Genomic DNA, 23,030 nt, shown 5'->3' with positions numbered 1-23,030 from the left:
ATTGTCAACCCTGAGTGTGAGGATGCCTGATAGGTACCCAATACATAGGTTTGGTTTCTTACTAATTTTCAGCACATACACTGAATATAGAAGGATCCCCACCATTCATTTAATTCTTGCAAACTGGAAATACTGTAAATGCAGAAATGTTCGCGGTGGATTAATGTTCGCGGTTTTCACAGTGACCACTTCACCGCGAACTTAAAACCACCGCGAACATTTTTCTATCATGGTATTAGACTGCAGTGTTACCGCGAAAAGTCCCTTTTCCCGCTACCGCGAAATTAAATCCCCGCGAACTTAAATGCGTCTACAGTATACTATACTATCTACTAGGCTTGCCCCTTAGTCGTCGCCAAAAATGTTAGCCTTACCTGTGGCTGACATTGCTGCTTTTCTCCGTTATAAGATAATTGTTTCTTTCACTACGTTTCTCGTCTTCTTGCCGGCTGACCTTGTCACTGTGTCGTAGGCATGTCATGTAATGATAAGATAACGCACTTGACATTCGATAGGTAACATATGCACATACTAGTAATATGCAGAGAGACACACAATTCAAAATCACGAAGTCATGAGAAAAGAGCGAGGCCATGGTCGGACGAAATATAACAAAGGGACAGATTGTATAAATTGTCATGATAAATAAATATCATAAACATACATAGTTCAATAATCCATAAGCATAATATGTTCTTACACACACATCTTGATCATAGAACTAGTATAAACAAGACATCCCAAACCTACGGCAATAGAAAGACGGTACTAACAGGTTTTGTGACATGCACACACAAAAAACGCCCATGGTCCAATATGAGCGAAAATGAAACTTTCTTGCCTGCCGAAAGGTAAAGTACGAGATGACTGCAAACTGCATAGGATATACATTTCCGACAACTATACTTCTATTATGTGTGAATAAATACATTCACCATGCATATGCTACTATCGTACGTTATTCACGTACATGAAGTAACCGTGAAAAACATTGTTGGTGACGTAATCTGAACGAAACCATGTGATATTTTCTACTGGGACTCCGGGAGTATTATTTATATACATACTAAGCATGACACATATATTATATGGCTGGGTACGGGTGGATCATCAGCTCATATATCATTTGTCTAGTATACAGGTATTGGTCCAGGTATCTGGTATCACTACGAACTATCACATTCTATTAGGCTAAAAGCGTAAAGCAGTATTTACAAAATTGTTCACCGAAAGTGAAAGACATTATACAACGTGCAAGTAACGTTACACCATGCCCAAATCAGTTCACCGTGTATGCATAAATAAACAGATCGCAATGTTCTAGATTTGCTATTCATATGTCTGCCTGCTAACCCCAACTCCTTCACCATAGAAAACTATGTCATACCTTGACTATTGTGGAGAAGTTGTAAACAGGTGCAGAAAACTGGTACTGGTGACCATGAAACTTGGGCCATGGGCGATACCAAACTTATGTGTACACTGGAGACTTAGTCAAATAATCAATGGATACGTCGAACCTTGTGTGTGTTTCATTTCATCAAAAAGTTAAAGAGTACATATACACATGTCATATGCATACAGGATTTCACATTAGCCCGTTTGCTTGTGATATGTATATTGTACAGGAATCATGACCCTTCTAAATGACCTGGAATGGAATAGCCTAATGTTTTCGTTATAGTTCAAAGGTCACAGGTGGAAAATCTCCCTGACGTAATAGGGGATTTACGTTGGTTTCGCTCGGAAAATCTGCATTAAGAAGTCAGCTATGCACGTAACAACACAAAATGCAGTGTCATTTGAGTTGACGGGGAACGATTACCACAGGTAAGATAACATAACGGTATATAGACTTGTGTGACGGTAACTTTATGTTTATGTGTGACAAGTCGTTCAGTGTAATGTGACCTTCTGCTACCGCGAAGAGCGCCTGTGAAGCTGGTGTTTTGCGCCGAAGGGCGGTTATGCCGCGGCTATATACCATAGATACAGATATAAAAGTGCAAAATGTCAGTTATGGTATTAGTAGTATTTTGAGGGGGAATTTTGTCCTCCTGGATTTTGATTCACAGCATCAAACTTACAACGCTCAACAAAACTTGCAGACTCAATCAAATACCTGTAACGTTCCAATGTTTGATGATTATATAAATATATCTCAATATGAATAACTTACCTAGATCGTTGAAGGAGACATAGACGATTTCTGAGTGGAATGATGTGAAAATGATAGCACAGTAGAATTAAATGTTCGGCTGCTACCACACGCTATAATGTAAAGGTGTGGTATGAAAATAATACTTTGAACTTTCATTGATCTACTTATCCTAAAAGTGAAAATTTTCCTATATATTTATACGCCATATGCACATGTAACGTGGTCATTGTAATTGGCCTGTATGCCAGATGGTATTACTTTAGAAAAATTTTAGTTAGTTCGCAAATTAATATCAGTACCTCCCGCGTCAAAAGTAGACCAGTCCTCAGTTCTTAGTTTCAAAGGGAATACAAATAAGGGCATGGAAAGTCCCGCTTGAGTCATACAGGTGATTTACGTTTGGTTAATCTTTGACCAGCATAGCCCGGTGTTTGTGACCTGTCTGATTTGCTGGGAGGGGGGGGGTGAGTTTTTCCCCCATAAAAGAGACCTTTCGCACAGATACTGTGAATACTGTGATACCCTGGCTGCCAGACCGGAACGGGCACCCAGCCGATTTATTCGGCGGCCCAAGGTAGTCTGACCGCCGATCTAAAGTTAGCGCTCCGGGGACTTTTAATTGCTCGAAGGAGGTTTCCAGGGGCCGGCAAAACTCCCTTGGGCTAAACTTTCCCGGAGGTGGATTGGCGGACAGACTGCATGTATTCATTTTGGCATTGAGCCGCCGAAGAAAGTAATACTGTGACAAGTTCAAAGATCGCCACTGAATTGAGGCCAAATTCGCCTTTGTCTGAGGAAGATGAATAGGTAATATACTGTTACAATGATAGAAAGTATACTGTTTCGTTTGTTGTCTGTAGACGCCAGTCAAGTAATGTTTGTGTGTGTGTGTGTGAGTGTGTGTGTGTGTGTCTGTGTGTGTGTGTGTGTGTGTGTGTGAGTGTGTGTGTATGTGTGTGTGTGTGTGTGTGTGTGTGTGTGTGTGTGTGTTAAACTGCATGCTGCACACCGATTTCATATATCATTAGCCTGTTTGCTATATGTTGTACATGAATCGTGCTCCTTCTAAATGACTTAGAATAGCCTATTGTTTCCGCTATACTAGTAGTTCAAAGGTCACAGGTGGGAATTCTCCCTGACGTAATTGGGGATTTACGTAGGTTACTCACCGAAAATTTATAAAACGTGTATTATTGTGTGTGTATGAATGTGTATGTGCTGCACACCGATATAAGATATCATTTAACACTGATACGACAGATCAATTAAAGTTTCCCTTTTGTTCATTCCACAGTGGTTTGCAAATTCTATTGAAAACTTACTTTTGGACATATAATTAGATAAATAACTCCTGGGGAAATTGAAATCCATTGCAATGGAAAACGATCCACCCAGACGTGTAACCAATCCCGGTGTCATGGTCGTGAACGAGAGTAGCCTGGTTGTCAGCTGGGAGCCTGGGGACGAGTCTGCCACTAAGTATGACGTAAGCGTCTGCGGCCACGACATATTCAAGGAAATCATGGCGGAACCAGGAGATTTCATTCAGTGCAAACTTGAAGATTTAAAGCCAAACACTGAATACAAAATCCAAATCGTCGCCATACGGGATAAAATTAAAAGCGACCCCGTTTTTGTCAATGCCAGGACGAAAATTTGTCCCTTCAAATGTTTTGAGACACTGAATTCGACAGAATCCGCAATAACAATTGAGTGCCCAGAGCCAGACGGTCCTAAAGATGTCTACTACGTTTCTCTACGTGAATGTACAGATCGGAAAAGTAGAGGAGACCTTGTAAAGGAAGAAACGATAAAAGCAAATGGCAGGTTAGTTTATTCCTTTGACAAGCTAGTTGCAGGTCGGTGCTACCATGTTACGGTCAAGTGTGGTACTAGCGGGGCATGGAGTGAGGAGAGAACAGTTGATATTTCTACAAAAGTAGCCAGACCAGCGAACGTCAAGACCATGTATGAAACGAAGACGTACGCGTCAGTAACAGTACAATGGGACCACCCCACTGGAGATAGAGACGGGTACATTTTACAGACAGTTCGAAAAGGCGAGACCATTGCAGTTCAGACTATTCCAGTCGAAGAACACGAAACATCATACACCTTAAAAAGCCTGGAACAAGGTACTGAGTACAATGTATCCTTACAAACCACTTGCAAAGGTTACAAAAGTGAGCCTGTCCAACTGAGTTTAAAAACTGTCCCAGCTAAGGTAGAGAACATTAAAGTTAGCTCAGATGAGCCTGGAATTCTCTCAGTGGGCTGGGACGAAGCGCCTGGTCGAAAAGATCACTATGTGCTTTCTCTCTGTCCGGGAGCTATGGCAGCTCCCATTCAAAGAATACAAGTACAACCAAGAGTTGGCCAGCGTTCCGTCGCACCCCGGTGGATAAAGGACGATCTAGTACCCCTTGCCAGGTACGTAGTTACCGTTACTACATTCAGCGGAGATAAGACGAGCGAAGAATGTAGAAATGCTCAGGTAATCAAACCACATCCTCCACAAATAACGGTTAATGATGAAGACATCACCAGCAACAGCATTCATCTCAGTTGGAGTGTGAGCGAAGGCAGCCCAGGGGAAACTTGGTACAAATTCGATGAAGTACCTGAAGCTCGAGTAAAGAACTACATCGTAAGCATTTCTCCTAAGCACGCAATGCCATCAACTGTGATCAAAACTTCAGATGAAATTCAGGATTGTCCGGCACATACGTTCACGAATCTGCAGCCTGGTACCGAGTACACTCTAACAGTATATGTGCAATATATCGATAGATCTAGTGAGGTGGTCATGACAGCCGAGTCTGAGTGTAAGTCGTGGACACTCCCTGAGAAACCGGGGCCTCTTCAAATTGAAGAGCCCTCTCCAACCACCGTCAAAGTCTCTTGGTCACCCTCTAACGGCAGGGTTGACCACTATCTGATTGAAATGAAGTCAGAGAGTATGACGTCAAAAGGAATCCTCAAAAAGCTGGAAACAAAGGGGACCACCTGTACCTTTCATGACGTAGACCCTTTCGTCACTTACGTCATCTCTGTGCAAGCTATCAGAGGACTACGCAAGAGCGAGGCAGCTTTTGCTGAAAAACGGCCCGTGTATGAGGAACAACAAGGTGAGCATGTTTCACGTCCCACTAAGAGCGATCTAAGTTTTCTTTTACCTTGATTTTTTGAAAATCTTTCCTCTTCTTAGGAGTCGTTACGTTAATGTATTGGGAAGTGTGGAAGTACAAGTTTGTTGATAATTTATGCTTAACTGTATTTCAAAAATGACCTAGACAAGAACTGTTTACAAGTTAGGGGCCTTCACCTTTGAACTCATGCATGCGCAGTTCAAACTGTGAACTAGCTTATTGGGTTCATCATTCTTGCAGGTCCTCTCGTATTCATCTCTCATGCCGGCGAGGACAAGGAGGCGTTCGTTGAACCACTTCTGGCCGCTTTGTTCGAAGAGGGCCTGTCTGAGGGCGACATTTTCTTCGACAAATTCTCCATTTTCACAGGAGATACCATACGCCACGAAATCGTCTCAGCGATATCCAACAAAACATTAAAGCTCTTTGTGCTCGTTGTAAGCAAAAACTTCTTCGGTAAGAATAAATACTGGCCCCGACTCGAGTATGAGCTATCATTGAAAGAAAACATCCCGCTCTATCCTATCTGGCTTGATGAAAATGATGATAACTTTAAAAACTTTAGTTCCTTTGTCGGAGAGAAATCGTCCCTACTGAAAGGAAAACGGGCGACTTGCGTCGGTTACACTGAAAATGCAGACGACGTGAAGAAAGCTGCCAGAGAAATCGCGTTCAAGGTTTCCCCCTGGTTGAAACCGCGGACGTCGACAACTACAGGTGACTTTATTTATCATTCAAGGGAGTGTGCTTTGTTGCTTTTGTACTAGCTTAGATCGGCATTGTTCGTACATGTACTTGTAAATTTACCAAAGTCAGATTTGCTACCTAGAAAGCCTGTGTGATACAAACTATATTCTTGAAAAAGATGGATACTTTACTTATGACATTTTGTCCTAAAATGACAGCAGGGTCCGAGCCCTTTGTTGGAACATTAGACAGATATAGAGGGCCAACTGCACGGGTACCAGGCGCGGCTACGGTTCCAGTGACCACGACACATCCGACGGAAGGGCCAGTTGATGGTATGATGAACTTTCTTGTCTAAAAAGTAATGTTTAAACAAAGTATCGGGGTGGTGATACGTTTTGTATGGCTTTCTGTCTGTTGGGACGTAATTCAATGGAATTTGAGAAGGAGATCTTTTTCTCCATCTCTTCCTGTCTGTGTGCGTTTATGTGTGCATGTGTGTGTGTGTATGTGTGTGTACGTATGTGTGTGTGTGTGTGTGTCCGTGTGTGTGTGTGTGTGACGGTGCAGAGTTTGACCAGCGTCTCTCAGCTTATGTATTATATGTAATACACAACGCGCTATTTACACATTTACCATGCATGTCTTTACCAATGGTAACTTGTCATCCCAGACGATATTCCAGAGCGAGGAGATAGTAAACACTCGTGCGAACACCGCCACAATGAAGACGTGCCTCAGAGCCACAAACATGGAGAAGGAACGCCAGGTCAGGCTCAAGGGGACGACGATGTTACGAGACTGAACAAGCAGGTGACTTCCTGTTACATAGTATAAAAACACTGCAGTAAATATTAATGTAAATGTCAAGATTTTGTTTTTCAGAGATATTTCGATTGGTACAAAATATCTGGTTGACTAGCATGCAAGAAATGAGTTACGCGTTTATGGTTCTTTATTCTTCAACTTACTCTTCTCGGATCTGCTGATCTTTGATATATTGCACAGTATATTTCGTTCAACTTCTGTGAGTACAACGATTTCACCTCATGCAAACACAAAATTGTTTTGTTTCAGACGCAAGACATGGAACAGAGTGGATGGGAGGTCGTGACTCTCATGACAAACAAGAAGACAGGAGAGAAGAGAACAATTGCAAGTCTAGCATGCAAGTCTTTTCTTGAAAGCAACCCCGACATGGCTGCTCGGTTCCAACAGTTTGTGATGACAAATCAAAGTGAATCACTAGACAGTGATGGTAGTCATACTGGATAGTATGGAGGAATCAGCACCGGGCTTTTATGAGACTCTTGATTCAAATGTTACCCAAATGTTTTTGGAAACTATCAGACCGTCAGACGTTTTCCTGTATTTTGACAGTGACTGGAGTTTTATCATTATCTTGATGTTTAACCTTCTTCGATGTTTCATTAAACACGTGCTCCTTGCATTTGTGTACATTATAGTTTACTGATTATAGAACATATAGACTGGAGTATTCATTAATTTGAGCAATTTTGCACCAAACGCCTAGACTACATGTAATATTGTTAACTTCCAGGCTCAACCCAGGGCCATCGAACATGGCGGATAATACTTACGTCACAGTTACGTGAGTGTAAATAACTAATAAGGTTTATTTATTTAGAACACCATGATATTGCTGCAGAAGCCTACATGACAACCAAACTGAATACTTTACTTATGATCTTTTGTGAACAAAACTATTCATAAACCATCCTCGTACAATATTCAGTATCAAGTTCAATTCTAGACAAAGACTGATACTATTAAGACCGTGCAAATGATTATTTGCTAGACAACATTTGAGGCATTCACCAAATGACAGCATCAACTTGATAACATAACGTTACACATAACTGTTATATATACATGATGCAAATCAACACCTCATAATGTATGACCTGTCGTGATCTGCCTGGCCACGTTGGGCGTTTTCACCATTAAACAATTGTCAACAATCTTAATTAGTATTTTGGAATATTGGCTACTGTCAAAACTAACGTTATATATTCCTATGATACACATACTTGAACAAACAAACTGCTCCTCTTGCATGTGTGTATATCATTCTTCATCATCATTATCATCACCCTCGTGTATATGCGTAGACTTTAGATGGCGTTGATACTTAAGAAATAACTAAAGAAATTGTAAATAATATTTGGTTTTACAATACAAAACTTATGGGACGAAAATCTCAGTGACATCTTCTGCTGTGCGGTCACAGTAGGGGCATTTTTTGTCAATCAGACTAAGTTTCTCCCAGCATGCCTTGCACAGAAAGAAGTGCATACAGGGAACGATAGCCAGCTTCCTGTCCTCTTCATGGCAGACCGTGCACAGCAAGCGGTCCCTTTCCACATCCAGTCTGTTCTTGTACAGCTGGTTTTCAGCTTTAAGCTTCAAGTTTTCCATGTTTTCTCCAAATTTCTCGTTTTCTGCCCGAGACGCACAATCTTCGAGTTTTTTCAGGTAACTGAGCATTTCATTCTCGCTTGTTTGTTCGCCAATGTGCCAAAATGACCCTGATTCTTTCGACATGAAGCTTTCCTTGTCATGTTGTTTGGTTGCTTTCGCGAGCGACTTTCCTTTCTGCTTTCTTGACGACTTGTTGTATTTCGACGAATTTTTCCGTCGTCTGCTCGGCTGAAATCGTCTAGGACTTTCGGACTCGTCGCTATCGTCTTCTATATCATTGACAGCATTGAGAAGATCAGCTTCATGGACATTTTGATTGGGGCGCGACAACAACACCAACTGTAGAACACAGTGTATCATCATCACCAAGGCAAGCACAAAGTCCAGCATCAGTTTCAAAACACCTCGTAAAAAGTGTGGTACTTTCGGCAGTAGGACGTCCGTCGAGACGAGAAGTAGGTTCAACAAAGAGTCCACCGTTTCCATCAGCATGTTCCATACGATCAGCGATGTGGTAGAAAGTGCAACTCCGTACGGAACACTTATGATGAAGATCATAAGCCAATCTATGGTTTTGGAGCGCGGCGCAGACTTCATAGTCATACACGTGTACACAGCAGAATACAACACAGTGCCGCCTAAGATGCTGTTTAGCGTCAGCCATTCGCCGAACATGTTGGTAAGGTAGGTTTGAAAGAGAGATTCTGTTTTCGGTTGGAAGCGCCGCCTAGCGCTTCTGTTGAATCTTCTTTCTCGCAGGCTTCCCCTCCTCGGCATGGTTGCGGGCTGGCAGGAGCTCTTGTCGACAAACAACCTTGAGGAAGCTAACTGCAAAGGAGAATGTTACAATACATAAATAGGAAGTTGATTTTCCCTTCTTCCTACTGTATGTCTCTATGAATGCAATGAGATAAGAGAATAGCATACTGTTCGGTCAAATATTTTATAACGCTAGTTCACCTTTATTCGCGGGGTAACCTTTATCCGCTGTATTTAACACCAGGGTATTTCGGGATATCAAGTCGACGGATTAAAAAAAAAGTTTTAAAAAACACTGTGCGTCAACTTGATATCCCTAAATATGCTGTCTTTAGGTGCAACGGACATAGGTTACCCCGCGAATAAAGGTGAACTAACGTTACCTCAGCAACCAACAGTAGCACTACGTTCTAGGTTTTTACCTACATTTGTTTGTTTGTTTTTGCCTTTATTTAGATTCTAATTCAACGTTAAGATACGGTACCGTTGCCACTTTTTGGTTGGCTTTTAAATCATCTTTCTCTTTAAATTTCACCCATGTCGCTCAAAATCCTGTCCATAGCAGCTACCTGTCTATTGTGACGAAGTCTGTTAAGTGGTGACTATGGGCATGCAGGTTTAACTGTACAATGTACTTAGTAAGCGTTGACCATCTAACGGTGGATCTCCCCCACCCATCATTGATGTTTGTACGTGTCACAAGGTTTTGCAAGAAAGCATCAATAAATCATCTGTCATTTCGTTTTTCAGGCGGCATTACATACTCTATGGAATGACATAGGGCGTCAATGACCAGCTCCAAGGTTTTTCATTAAGTCGTAAAGTCTGGTCTGTTTTGGTAACGTGTTTGAGGATAGCTACACCATAGCATGTTAAGACACCACTCGGATAAGAGAAGGGGTCCATATCACCTGTGTATGAGTCTGGTGTAACTCAGCTTGTACTTATAAACGTACATAACTGGTACATGGCGTGTCACGCAATAAGGCGGTTGACTAATCATGCAAATGTTAACAACAGATAACCACACCATATATATTACCTGTTGAAACACTCACAAACGGTCGCTACGAAAGAAAACTATTTCATCTACACACTATTTGCAGTTTTTATTTCTATCAATGTCAATAACATTACGACAAACCAGTAAGGTTTTGCAAAAATATATCATTAAACTTTACTTACATTCTAAACCGCAATTTTGATATCTATTCGTCATATGCTGATGTATATATTTCACACTTTCACCTGGAAACGACATTATATTTGCCCTGCAATAGTACCGACGTTACACCCGAAGAAGCTGCGGATGTGAATGCATTGTTGCACACACGCACAGATACAATGTGAAAAGAGATAGATACCTCAACTCCCGTGACGACAGTAGTTAAATGGGGAGAAGACACTGCCTCCCAACTTTCCTCTTCCACGAAGTTTCTTGCATGAAGACGGAGAAGAAACCTCCTTTTTAAAGTACAAGTTTCCTGCTAGTCAACTCTTAGTGGCTGTATATGATAAGCAATATATACACAGTTCTGTGTACTGATGATTTTCGATGTTTACCATGTGAGCAGCTATGTTGTCATGTGAGCAGTTATGTTTGCCACACCCATGTAGGCGTAACCTCCACGAAGGCTTCGTAGTAAGGCCCATTTTTGCTTATCATGTACCGTTTTCTGACTCACTGTATTTAATTTTCTTATCGTATATAACGTTTCTGACAGATGTCCAGCCTGGAACAATGAAAAGAAACTGGTATGCAATCAGGAAACAGGACACCATAAGTCAAAAACAAGTCCATCCACAAAGTCTGCTACCAAGACTAGATAGGTATGTTGTTACAAAGGTGTATAAATTATGCATGGCGTTCTTAATGAGATAGCGACACAATGATACCGGGGTTGCGATCAGGTACGCTAATGTAATAACATGTCATATACATGTTGTTGTGAACATATTGTAAGACTGGATCATTCCATTGTGAAGGCCGAGAGCTCGAGGGTAAATGTGTTGCTTTATTTGATCTTGGGGGGTTGGGGGAGGAGACAACTTCGCACAACAACGTAGTGGTGGTGGTGGAGGAGGGGGCTAGCTGACTGGAAAATTTACAAGACACTTTTGGCACTCAGGGCATGCTAACATAGTGATATTTTTTGTACGGAATTTGAAGGCATACGAAATGCATTTTTAATTATGCATAAAAAAGCACTAGACCATATCCTCGTCACCGTGCTTTTAATTCACCTTTAATGTAGTACACAATTCATATGAGACTCCGGAGCAAATGCCGTATATGTATTGCTGTGAATTTACTTTAAGCCTCTTAATAGTTTAGCATGACGACGTATAAAGCTGCCCGGGATCAGCCCCTATCCAAGTTCTATGACAGAAAGATGGTCATGGCGTCAGTAACGGTGGAGTTACAGATGGGACAGGTTCGCCTGACACGGCGGCTCACGCCTCCCCAACACTTCCCACACAGAACAAAATGTTTACAGGGAAGAAGTAAGATTCTCCTGTCTTCGTCGTGACATACAGCACATCGTAATCTATCTTTCTCATCCTCTAAACACTGCTCCATCTTCACTTTCTCCTCTTTATTTGTATGCTCTACCATAGAGGGTGGCTCTTTTCGGTCTTTGCGAATTTTAGGTGAATTCTTTCGCTTGGTGTCTTTGTGACGCTGCTTTTTCTGATGCTGAAGCTCATCGAGTGCTACCATCAAGCTGTGTTCCAAATCGGATGCTAGCTCTCTCTGCTCTCGGACTGCAATCCGCAATTTGCGAATGCTGAGCTCTTTTTCCTCCAGCGTGGTTTCAAGTTGCAGCACCTCTGCCCAAAGCTGCATGTTTTCTGTCCTCAAGTCGTCTTCGTTGTTCAACAGCTCGTTTGCACTCGTATTCAACGAACGGTTGACGACTTGAAGTGAAGTGATTTCGTTTAGGAGATGACATGTCTTGGGTTCTCTTGCCTCCACGCAGGTGCGAAGAAGGTTGTTCAATTTCTTCAAGTCCTGCACTTCCAACTTCATCCATATTGTATGTGGTGTCACCCTGCCACAGTGGGTGCATTTATCTGGCGAAATGACTAGAGGGCGCTCTTGAGTATAGCATGCGAGTTCGGCATTGACTTGTCTAAGTTTTAGATTCTCGTTCTTCAATTTTCTCCATTTGATGAATAAGAGAATGGCAACATACAACAGAATGAATATGAGGAAAAGCAATATTTCTGTGTCAAGTAGATCATCAACTTCCATAGTTGTTGTTGCGGTCAACTTTTGCTGGCAGTTGTTTCTGCTCTTCTACTCCTGGAAATAAAAGAAACACTGTGACAAAATAATCCAACCATCACCACATTACAGCTTCAATGTTAAGTTCAACATGTATGTCAGATGGTTAAACATGAGTAATTATAACGTAAGTGCCATGAAACAGCCATTGGTACATTCCAAAGCTATATACAGGACAGCAAGATTTTCTTTATTCACAACTAAGATGCACACCGAAAGCCGACTTTTCGGTGACCGTCACGTTCCTCAGGACAGTGCTGACTGGTTTTATTTCGCACTACCTGTGTATGTGACGAACTGACGATGATTAACGTTTGGGTCGCATTGTTATTAGTAACACCTAGTTGCAGTGCGAAATAGAACCTGTTATTTACCAACCTAATGGAAGTATTCACTGGTGGCTGATATTCTGAATATAGTTTGGATCACGGTTGAACATACTGTTTTGAACAAACTGTTTGGATCCACTGACATATTCCAGTATGATAGCAACCATTTTGATTGGCATATGTAGCACACGGTCCATTCCGCTGGTTACTTTTGGGACACTGTTTTTCTTGGCTCGCCTCCCAATGCCACGTCACCCTATGGAAACTTACACATTTTTAATCACGTGTAATTTTCGTCACATTAAGCCGCACATAAAAACGTGTGTGTCGTTCTCAACCGTCAAAATTATCGCATTTTCCTGTAAAAAAAAGGAAACTCAAACGTCGAAACATACGTTCTGTCCAATTTGAAGTGCGTGGTTGCGTAATCTCCGAGCAGATGTAGGGTTCAGGCCGATGTTTTAAGGCTCTCATATAACTTATAAGTCTTTCTACGTATATACTGCCCCACGGTGGGTGTTTATGTGCGTAAAACTCTGACCCTATATCTGCTTGGAGATTTAAACCTGCGTCGGTAGCTACACATATAATTTCATAGATTGTGTGATTGTCTAATGTCTGATACTACATATAAAAATGAGACCCATAGCTACGCCTATGCATCATACAAAAAAAACTCGGTAACACCGATTTCTTGATTAACAAGCAAAGTCTTACCATTGGTAGTATCCAGTATTTCAAGCAGTCCTGATACATGGCGCAGTTATCATAGCCTTTGGCCTCCCCACGTCCGCCATATTTGAGATGGTCGTGCACAAGAGTGTAATTTTAGCCGACCTCTGAGTCGGGGATGACCTTCCGTAATGCTATATCAGAATTCACACCCCTATATAAGGTGGAAGCTTGGCTGTCATCCTGGTTAGTTAGCTCCTGTGCCCCCACCCCCAATAGTACTAGTACTCAAGGATGGGTGGTGTAGTAGCCCCGGCATACTAAACGCATGCAGTTATTCAAATTTTAAAAGCTAAAATCTAAATCTAAACATGGGTTGATTATTTTTCCAAAAGCTGTGAAGAACCCCTCTTATCTGATATCTTAGAATATTGCAAATATTATATATTGCAAAAATATCATCAGGGTGACGTGAACATAATAATCATATGTGTGGCTCGTTCTGTCAGCAGGCCCCATACATTTCGTTAAGATTGTCAAGTGCCCATAGGCCCCATACTGAGAATTCGCAAACGACAATCAGGTGACTCTTGAATCTTTGGCGTCAGCTATTCCATAAGAAGCTTTAAGTTACTCCATCAAAAGGTGATTATACTGATTTTAAAGCCATAATCGCCTCAGCTGCTTTATCAGTTTATGCACATAAAAAATAATCCATTTCATGCATCCTGTCACGTGCGCATTAGTTAATCAATATTTAACAACTATATCTCATATAATGATGCTGGGGGGATGTTTGGAAAGAAGACCTGTCGAGTCAACGTCCGGCGAATCAGCCACATGAGACACTGCCAAAGCCGGAACCTTACAGACAGAGCGACTAATGAGACCGCTGCTTTAGAGAGCCTACCAAGGCGAGAAGAAGACTGCTCAGCTACACTTCTAGAAGATACGGCATATGACTGGGCTGACTCCAAAGGATGTCGCTCTACTTCAAAGCGCGCAGCCCGAATGGTGACGCCAGCTCCCCGCCAAAACTTCAGGGAAAACAGTTCGTACGCCTGATCGTTCTCCTGTTCTTAGCCTTGCTTCCCATCTTCAGTATGGTGGTGCAAAATGCCCTCACCCTGAAAGAGGTAGGAGTGTAGTATTCTTCATTTCATTTTATTCACTTTACTAGTAGAGCAGAGCCAGCCTTAAAGGTGTTGTTATTGCTAAGACCAAAAGTGAAATGTATGCACGCGGTGTTGTTACGAGTCCATACCCTCCGAGATCTTCCCTGGTTGTAATTAAATGTCTATGTTTAAAATCACTACCTTACTGACCCAATAAGATACCACTACAATTATAAAAAACAAATAAAGATTCTATCATGAAAACTACACTCTGTGCTATTGCAAGTAATCAACAATTTCACCACGAGACAGACGAAAAATTCAAGAATCTAACCTTAAAACTAAATTTGACGATGATGTTCAACAGGCCACCGCTCTTAAAAGTTCAGGACAGGAGACCGGCAACGAGATAGTCTTCTCCACAGAGATTGGTCATATCGTCCATGATCTGGCTCTGGAGAGGGGCACAACCTCTTTGTTCATCAGCAGTGGTGGAGACACGGACGTATACCAAAGGTACGTACTTCACACAAGTGTGGATTCGCGTAACGTAAGAGTAGGGTGTGTTTAGCGAAAAGCCTAGAGGTCCTGACTTCGACTCTCCTGATATGCTCCGATGTTTCTCCAAGGGAACGCCATTAGTCGGTTCTCTTCGTATACATACCATATACGTAAGTGACGGTATACAATACAAACATGTACATAGCCCCACCATGTAAGGGTTCTAGTTTAGCAAGACTTACAGGCATCATTGTGTCGAAGCTATTGCCAATACTGAAAAAGATGAGTCCGATGCTTTACATATAGGTGGGCGCATCGAACATGACAAATTGATCAAGTTTGAAAATGGAGATGTTTTGGCCTAATGTCAATATTCAATGTCAGTGTTATTAAGATTTTGATGAAGGCTAGCATCATATATTGCTCAAAGAAATGTTGATATGACCAGCCAGGGAACGTTACGATTTGATTCACTCATTTATGTTCACTTATTCAACGTTCTTTTTTTCTATCATGTCCGTAGATTGCTTCGCATTCATGAGCAAACAGACAACACAATAGGAAGCTTGAGTCGTTGGCTACCGTATGATAAGCACTATCCTGACAATTTCAAGTCTGCAGAGGAATTCAAGACACATCTGGCACATCACAGAAGCAACGTGTGGTTCAAACTAAATGAGACTACAGTTGAAGAGGTTAGGACCCTATCTGTTGCTTTCCACTATCAAATAGTCGTTGTATTGTTGAGGACGCGTACGTTTGATGTATTTATATATAACTTTATTGCACAACAATTGTACGGGGTACAAAGTATCTTAGTATACTTGTACACACGTGTGCACACAAACACGCACACATCGTGCGTACCAAACCAAACAGACACACAGCCAGCTAACTTGGAACAGACAAAAGTACTGGTAATGTATGCGTAAAAGCCAATAAAAGAATACTAACAGACCCCAAACATGTATCGTCGCTGATAGGCATCCAACAACATAACAAGTAGTAAAGATTCTGCCTCTAGTACTGGTCTCTTATTCTGTATGATTGTTGCCTTCCACAGGAGATACAATTCTACACAGACATCAACAAAATGCTCATCCACATCATGTCGGCAGTACTGAGTCGTGCAGATACATCTCAGCTGTGGACCACTGTCGTGGCCTACCAGATGCTGCTAGGCAGTATTGAGAGCACCAACCTTGAGATGAACCTGGGCTGGACTTTCTTTAACAAAGGTAATACTAGAGGCTATGGCTACGCACATACAACAAATCTAAATGTTTTTTATGTTTACTCTAAAAAGTAATTCGAAGTATCTGTATATAGTAAATGACTCTTATTCATTTTCACACTTAATGAAATGTAAAGTGGGAAATATTCACCGTGGAGTTGGGGAGGTGCCAGTCAAACTCGGTCTCATCAGGCTTCCCTGTGCAATGGTTAATCCGATTGCCGCGTTGACAACTTTCGTGCCAAATTGTTTCGTTGATAATGCTTGACAGAGTGATTCAGCACTTCGCTGGGCACGGGGGAAGTGTATGAAAGTCTTATACGCCATAGATTATGTGCTCAACTGCGAATCTCAGACCTTAGGTCACACGCATTTCGCAGGCAAATCACAGCGGATCGGTTTAAGGTGAAGGATGAAGGAAAATGTCACGTTGTCAGCATTTATGTTCATCATTTTATAGACTTAATCCGCCCGGGAATGACCTGCCCCTGAGGATAATCTGACTTACCTAACCGTTTTAAGTCCCTACGTGCATGCAGTCATTAATCTATAGAATCAAAGATAATGTTTAATGCTGACCATAGCGGTAAGGAGAGTGTAAAACTTTCACTAAGAAACAGTATGCCTGGATATATATGTGTATATGTTTATAACTACAAATTTCTTTGTGTCACAATCAGTAAAAAGGTGCTTATAAAGATCTAACCGGGGTTGTATATGAGACTGAACATCAATCAAATAAAAATATGAATAACATTGTCAGTTATCTAGATAACCTTGCCCTGAAAAGCCTTCCATGTTTTAGAATGAATAGTTAGTATTTGTTCACGACAGGATCATGGAGAACTAATATGCATGTATATGAAATCCAGCACTTTTATAGATAGATGGGAATACCCTGTCACGCGTAAAGTACAATGATAAAAGGAACTATATAACGTTACTGTCTATTCTTATTTTTTCTCAGGACCAGGAGGCTTTTCCACGGAGGAGCTTATCTGGTATTACGAGGCACTGGCGGTCGGCAGCTCCCAGCTCGAGAACGCCGTCGTTTACAGCCACGCCGTGGAAGACGACTTGGAGGAAGAGTTTTTCGGCACCTCATACGAGAAAGAACTTATCCGGCTCCGCAACCAAATCAAGAAAAACAAAGCCTCCAACACCTCTGCTGAGAATGGTGCAAAATGGTTAGAAGTCATGGATGTATATACCCATGTTTTGGAGGAGACAGACGAGAGGTTATCTGAGAAGGTCCTTCAAATCATCGATGACATCCTCCGGCAAAACGATGTCCGACTGAGTTCGGGGTTCTCTGTATTGATAGTGGTAGCCTGTATAGGTCCAGTGATAGTCCTTGGGGTGTACAAAATGGCCAGTGAGTCTCAAGCAGTAGCAGCCAACCTGGAGAAAGTGACGACGAAGCTGGCAGACGAGCAGAGGAAATCGGACAAACTCCTGTACAGCGTCTTCCCCTCCATCATTGTGGAGTCCATGAAGAAGGCAGAAAAGCTTCCGGCTGAGTACTTCGACCAAGTAAGAAAATCATATGAATTGGAATCTTCATATTGTTATTTCTAGGTCATAGACAATGTTACCTTAAACATTCTATACGCGTAGTTCAACCGCAAGGTCAGTTGCATTAGACATGCTCGGCAGCAAAGCAAGAATACTTGGTGCGTTAAATCATAAAGCGCGAGCTACAATCAAATCATTTACTCAAATAATACCAATACATATGCGAAATAACGCATTGTTCTCTCATTATATCGACATCCATGACTTTTGGTCAGGTTCGATCATACGAATATCTATCGAGAACACTTATAACTTTCATTTCGAAAAAAAAGTTAGGAAACAATGATGAGGTGAAATAGCTTAACACTGACAGCAAGGTATATACCGCACGGCTCAGGTTTCTTAAATTAATTCAACGATTGTGATCCATCGACAAGCCATCAGTTATACGTTCATTTGTACTCCTCTTTCCTTCCCAGGCCACCATCATGTTCTCAGACGTGGTGGGTTTCACAGAGGCCACTGCCTCCCTGTCTCCCCACAAGGTCATCGACCTGCTCAACCGGATGGACCAGGCTTTTGAAGCCGTCTTCACTCGCTATGACGTGTACAAAATGGAGACTATGGGTAAATGCAAACTTCTGGAGTTGACGAAATGCCATTTTGAAGACGTTTCATTATCCAAATATCCTTTATTATCATATACTATGTTGGAAAAATTACTTAGAGAAACTCTTCATTATTTATTTATTTTGTCGTTTGCATGTCAACTCTATCAACTACTTTATTGTTAAATGTCATATTTAGGTGTTAAGTTTCACATCTACTAACTTTACCGACTTGCCAATTTCATACCATGTGGGGTTTTGCTTGCTCCGTAGGTTAGCGTGCATGATTCGCTGTCCCAGGGGCCATCTCAAGGCATAAACCATAATCGTCAGTATATAAATAACATATTGCCTAAAAAATGATAGCTGATTTTTCTAGGATTCTGTCGTTCCGATTTATATTCCATGCTATAACTTATACCTGTGTATATTAACTCTCCACTAGCTGGTTCCTTCATGGTGGCCTCTGGTTTACCGAGAAAGAACGGAGACCAGCACGCCGAGCAGATCTCGTGCGCGGCGCTACACCTCCTGTCAGCCGCCCGGGCCTTCCACCCCATGCACATCCCCTACCCCATGAAGTTCCGTATCGGCATACATACAGGTAGACTGGTCATCTTGTCTGTCTGGTCTGTTGAAATGTTGTGCTGGGACAAATTGTCTCTAAAAGGTGAAATGCATTTGCTTGAGCTGTTGCTCATGACTGAACTTAAGTTAACGGAAATTTTGACTACTTTCAGTCAACCAATCATGATCACTGGCATAGTAGAGATACCATGAAAATGTAGCGTTCAGTCAACAAGATGTAGTCAATGTACGACTGACATTGCTTTTTTGTTTTAAGATATAAGAATGGAATTCAAAATGGATAATTCCAATCCACTTTTGTTAACATGCATTTTGAGTCATCTTGTGTTTTTGCAGGACCGTGCGTAGCTGGGGTGGTGGGTGAGAAGCGGCCCCGCTACTACGTCTTCGGCAACACCGTCAACATCGCTCAAAGCTTGGAGAAAACGGCGGAACGTAAGAAAGAGAGAGAGAAAGATAATCATTCATGAAAACGAGAAGAAATTTAATAAACAACTTCTGAAGGATTAGACCGCTCCTAAGAACTTCGATAGTTTTTTTGTATATAAAATGTCAAACATTTGTATCCCCGCTCAGCGAGCAGAATCCAGATTTCCTCCTCAACAAGCGAGCTGCTCATGTCGCTAGGGAGCGCATTTAACCTGGAGCCAAGGGGCGAGGTCACGATCAAGGTATGCGTATAGTTCCTGTCAACGCCATTCTGCAACATACTATTTCATGGAGCAAGGTTGAACTAGGTTTGCAACACAAAAATTGGATTTAGCCAAATTTTGAAATTGCCAAGTCAAGGAATGAGCAATCAATCGCTTCTGTGACGTGACGCCACGTCATGCAGATGGAACAAGTGACCCGGTGGGTTCTGAGAGTGTATCATAAGTTACAGAAAGTTTATGGCGCCCCCGTCTCCGAAAGATAGTTGTTAGGTCTCGCAAAAATTTTAGGTTTTCTGTCCGAGATTCTTGGGTTGTCCAATATGATAGAGTCCATGTTCCTCGGTTGACAAAGACTGCAGTCGGACAGTCAAAATTTGGGTAGGTCATTTATTGTGTTAGAAATCAAGGTTCACTCTTGCTTCAGAATATTTATACCAACACAGTTGAACTTGTTAAGCAAATACTATTGCATGGCTTGTGCTTACTTGCAAATATATCTTTGTTGTTTCCAGGACGGAGTGAAGATGACAACATACTGGCTGTCACAGGAGGGAAGGAAGATGAGTCACTGAATGTCTATTGACGGCATAGACTTGATTATTCATCACATTTACTTAGCCCAGAAAAGCATTTTACTGAGCACAGAAAAAGCGATAGTTGGAAATAGAACTTCTCTATCACATCAAATCATATAAGTTTGTTATCTGTCCTCTGGTTACAAAATGAAGAAAAATTGGGAAGACGTTAGGAAATGGACTTTACATTGAGAATCGCTAAGTTGTTACTTTATAAGTTTATGTATTCTGTACTGCACATTTATGAGCATTGTAGTCTCCTTTGTCATCTAGTTCCTTTGCATAGAGTCATAGTCTGTATAGACCGACTGACAGTAGTACTAGTAGTGTGATACCATGGAGAACCGTTAGAACGTGTAAATGTATATAGCTACCACGGTTTTCGACTGAAAAACAACACATTTTGAACTGAAATTATGTGATAGATAAATACTAGTAGGCTGAGCTGACGAGATGCATTGACGCAGTTTTAATGTTCTGCAGTTGGATTTTTCGCAAAATCATGCCGAAAATAGCTGGTCAAGACGTCGACGCAGGTCAGACATTCCGGTTGTAAGATACACAAGATAACCGTTTCTCCAATAATCAGAGCAACTGGGTAGTTTGTAAACGGTCAGACGTTTCAGGTAGTACCTTTCACCAGTGACTGTTCAACAGCTACCGAACCCAAACTATGAATTGATGTCTAAAGCTGGTCACAACTTTGTATATCCACTGGTTCGCTTCCCAACCGGGCTTAGGACTTTTTGACAGGGAAGTGATCAGAGGAGCTAACCTAAGCTAGTAGAATAGAATGGATACCAGTCTAGATTAAAGTACATCTTAGTACATGCTAGCACGCAATGCCATGTGAAAAGATAATAACTATGTGCATACCTTGGCCTACCTATCTAGGTAGTCGATAAATTCTACACTTATACTTTTTCACACGACCTTAAGATTAAAGGTTATCGATTGACGTGACAATCAAAGACATGCCGCTTTATAAACCTCTGCTTAAGCACTTTTAATGTATCATTAATTCCCTCAAAAGCAATAAAGCAAGAATTACCTTTCACTCACGTTGCTATATATAGAAAATAGACAGCATAGTGTTCTTTGTTGTCCATACCGTTTAGAATCAACAAAATTGACAAATTTAGACGCCAGAATGGTTATTGACAACGCTAACACAATGTCGAGCTAATCAAATACTTAACTAGGTTATCGTATTTGTAAAACGTCCATATCTTATCAAATCACTACGTGATACAAACACCTCAACACGCTATGTTGTTTTTAACCGGATTGTTGTATACATGTTGTGTGTGTTGGGGGAGGGGCGATTGTCGGATCTGCCCTTTTTAAGCCCGGGTTGAAAGCCTAACCCCACGACACTTGTCGCGCATTAAGTACGACTACACCCCGACACGGTCGGCTAGTATCGCCTTGCCAAACAAAACCTCCACACAAAACGAGTTGTTCTCATTTGCAGGTGTTTCAAACACGATATTTGCACAGTTTTGTGTGCGTTGTTTGGGAAAGTCCTCTCATAAAAGTGCTTGGGAATGGGCAGTGTCAATGCACCTTGGATTGTTTGTCTTGCCGTGCCGTTTGGCTCTCTCCCTCCCAGTAGCTGAATCTTGTAACAAGACAAATCACATCATGAATATAAATTACATCACCAAATGATTAAGTGACAAATCATCGCTTTTACAGTATTATTATCGTACTTTTAATTTACAGGCCATAAAACTTTGTAACGACACCAAAACCTGCAGTACCATAAGGTGTCGCCTGGGGCCCATGGTCGAATTTGTCTTTAATTCATTTTACCGACACCTTCTCACATACAATTACCATAGAGAGCCATCCATAACTTTGCTGTCCACAAATAAACCTACCTATCAACAAACGGTACCGAAAACAGAACCTCCTAGGCTGAGGTAACTATATAACATTCCGATGTTTAAAATTGACCAAGCGACCCCTATCATGTTGAGATAAATTTTCAACCGTATACACCACGGTTCCCTGCTTCAATTGAAGGCATGCACGATCAGGGGAAAAAGAAACCGCCATTAGGTGCAAGAGTGAAAAACGCACAATGTTACAATGCTATGGCTTACCGGTCCAATGGTACTGAATACCTTTTGGCAGGAGCAAGAAGAAATCTACTCCTTTTGAAGAGCATTGGCCAAAATGCTAGCGACTATTCTACCTTTGATGGGTCACTGGTATGTTTGCCCCATTCATGGCCGTAATTGATGCGTTTTGTGCGATCATCTGACCTCTTCTTCGGCTTACAAAATGGCTTTCTTGTAAATGACACCTTTTCATCTCCTCTACGTAAACACAGTAGATTATTGGTGGCCGACATTCGAGCCTCCTCAAATGTGCAGTGCACCAAGACCTTTCATACGGGACCTGTTGCATTCAAACATCACTATTTGTTATACAAAGACAGCAAATCATGTAGGTTTGTTGCCAAAATAAGCTTTTACAACATTACAATTGTAAGAATGTGATATAATGAGGGGAAAGGATTATCTATCAAAATACACATTTTCATCTCAAACTTTACAATTTTGCTGTTAGCAATGAATGACATTTCTATGTTAGACACTATTTCTTTTAGATTCAGCAATAATAGTTTTCGCTCTTTCTTCTGGTCGAAGTTTTACCAATATTTTTAACATCCCTAAGATTCCATTATTTCATTCGAATAGTTGTTTTCTAATCTTCAAAGGAATATTTCCAGTTTTGAATCGCAA

General features: G+C 41.4%; 3 protein-coding genes and 1 long non-coding RNA gene across 5 annotated transcripts in view; 2 read left to right on the top strand and 2 right to left on the bottom strand.

The window, feature by feature from the left end:
• LOC118411715 (fibronectin-like) overlaps window positions 1-1,024 on the bottom strand; it is a 4,969-nt gene extending 3,945 nt beyond the window's left edge. The window contains exon 1 of the mRNA XM_035814196.1: window positions 375-1,024. Within this exon, the coding sequence (XP_035670089.1) occupies window positions 375-387 (13 nt within the window). The 5' untranslated portion in view covers window positions 388-1,024. The remainder of the gene's footprint in view (window positions 1-374) is intronic.
• A 3,267-nt stretch (window positions 1,025-4,291) lies between these two features.
• LOC118411929 lies at window positions 4,292-7,840 on the top strand. Of its 2 annotated transcripts, none has more exons than XM_035814444.1 (5): window positions 4,292-5,289; window positions 5,551-6,027; window positions 6,219-6,332; window positions 6,671-6,810; window positions 7,075-7,840. In XM_035814444.1, exons 1-5 carry the CDS (start codon window positions 4,494-4,496, stop codon window positions 7,270-7,272), a joined length of 1,725 nt encoding a protein of 574 aa, XP_035670337.1. In that variant the 5' UTR covers window positions 4,292-4,493; the 3' UTR covers window positions 7,273-7,840. The 2 variants fall into 2 exon arrangements, with proteins under 2 accessions (XP_035670337.1, XP_035670336.1); XM_035814443.1 differs by having other exon boundaries at window positions 6,216-6,332.
• Window positions 7,841-11,416: 3,576 nt separating this feature from the next.
• LOC118411985 lies at window positions 11,417-13,827 on the bottom strand. Its single transcript, XR_004830706.1, has 2 exons — window positions 13,534-13,827; window positions 11,417-12,505 (listed from the first exon to the last, which is right to left on the bottom strand). It is a non-coding gene; the product is annotated as an uncharacterized LOC118411985 (long non-coding RNA).
• A 588-nt stretch (window positions 13,828-14,415) lies between these two features.
• Window positions 14,416-20,437, top strand: LOC118411928 (guanylate cyclase soluble subunit alpha-2-like). The gene is made up of 10 exons (XM_035814442.1): window positions 14,416-14,624; window positions 14,971-15,119; window positions 15,628-15,799; window positions 16,168-16,342; window positions 17,306-17,871; window positions 18,333-18,480; window positions 18,907-19,065; window positions 19,386-19,484; window positions 19,626-19,720; window positions 20,215-20,437. The coding sequence occupies exons 1-10, from the start codon at window positions 14,469-14,471 to the stop codon at window positions 20,272-20,274; spliced, it is 1,779 nt and encodes a 592-aa protein (XP_035670335.1). The 5' UTR covers window positions 14,416-14,468; the 3' UTR covers window positions 20,275-20,437.
• Window positions 20,438-23,030: the final 2,593 nt, after the last annotated feature.

The sequence above is a fragment of the Branchiostoma floridae genome, chromosome 3 (genome assembly GCF_000003815.2).
Source record: "Branchiostoma floridae strain S238N-H82 chromosome 3, Bfl_VNyyK, whole genome shotgun sequence".
Classification (NCBI taxonomy): Eukaryota; Metazoa; Chordata; class Leptocardii; order Amphioxiformes; family Branchiostomatidae; genus Branchiostoma; species Branchiostoma floridae.
Note: the sequence above shows the minus strand (reverse complement) of the source record. Positions and strands in the feature narration are given on the sequence as shown.

Coding starts and splice junctions, on each gene's coding strand:
- LOC118411929 (XM_035814443.1), top strand. CDS start 4,494: ATGGCAGCTCCCATTCAAAGAATACAAGTACAACCAAGAGTTGGCCAG. Junction 6,333..6,670: donor GACGGAAGGGCCAGTTGATG/GTATGATGAACT, acceptor TTGTCATCCCAG/ACGATATTCCAGAGCGAGGA. Junction 6,811..7,074: donor TTACGAGACTGAACAAGCAG/GTGACTTCCTGT, acceptor GTTTTGTTTCAG/ACGCAAGACATGGAACAGAG.
- LOC118411928 (XM_035814442.1), top strand. CDS start 14,469: ATGTCGCTCTACTTCAAAGCGCGCAGCCCGAATGGTGACGCCAGCTCC. Junction 19,066..19,385: donor CCGTATCGGCATACATACAG/GTAGACTGGTCA, acceptor GTGTTTTTGCAG/GACCGTGCGTAGCTGGGGTG. Junction 19,721..20,214: donor GGGGCGAGGTCACGATCAAG/GTATGCGTATAG, acceptor TGTTGTTTCCAG/GACGGAGTGAAGATGACAAC.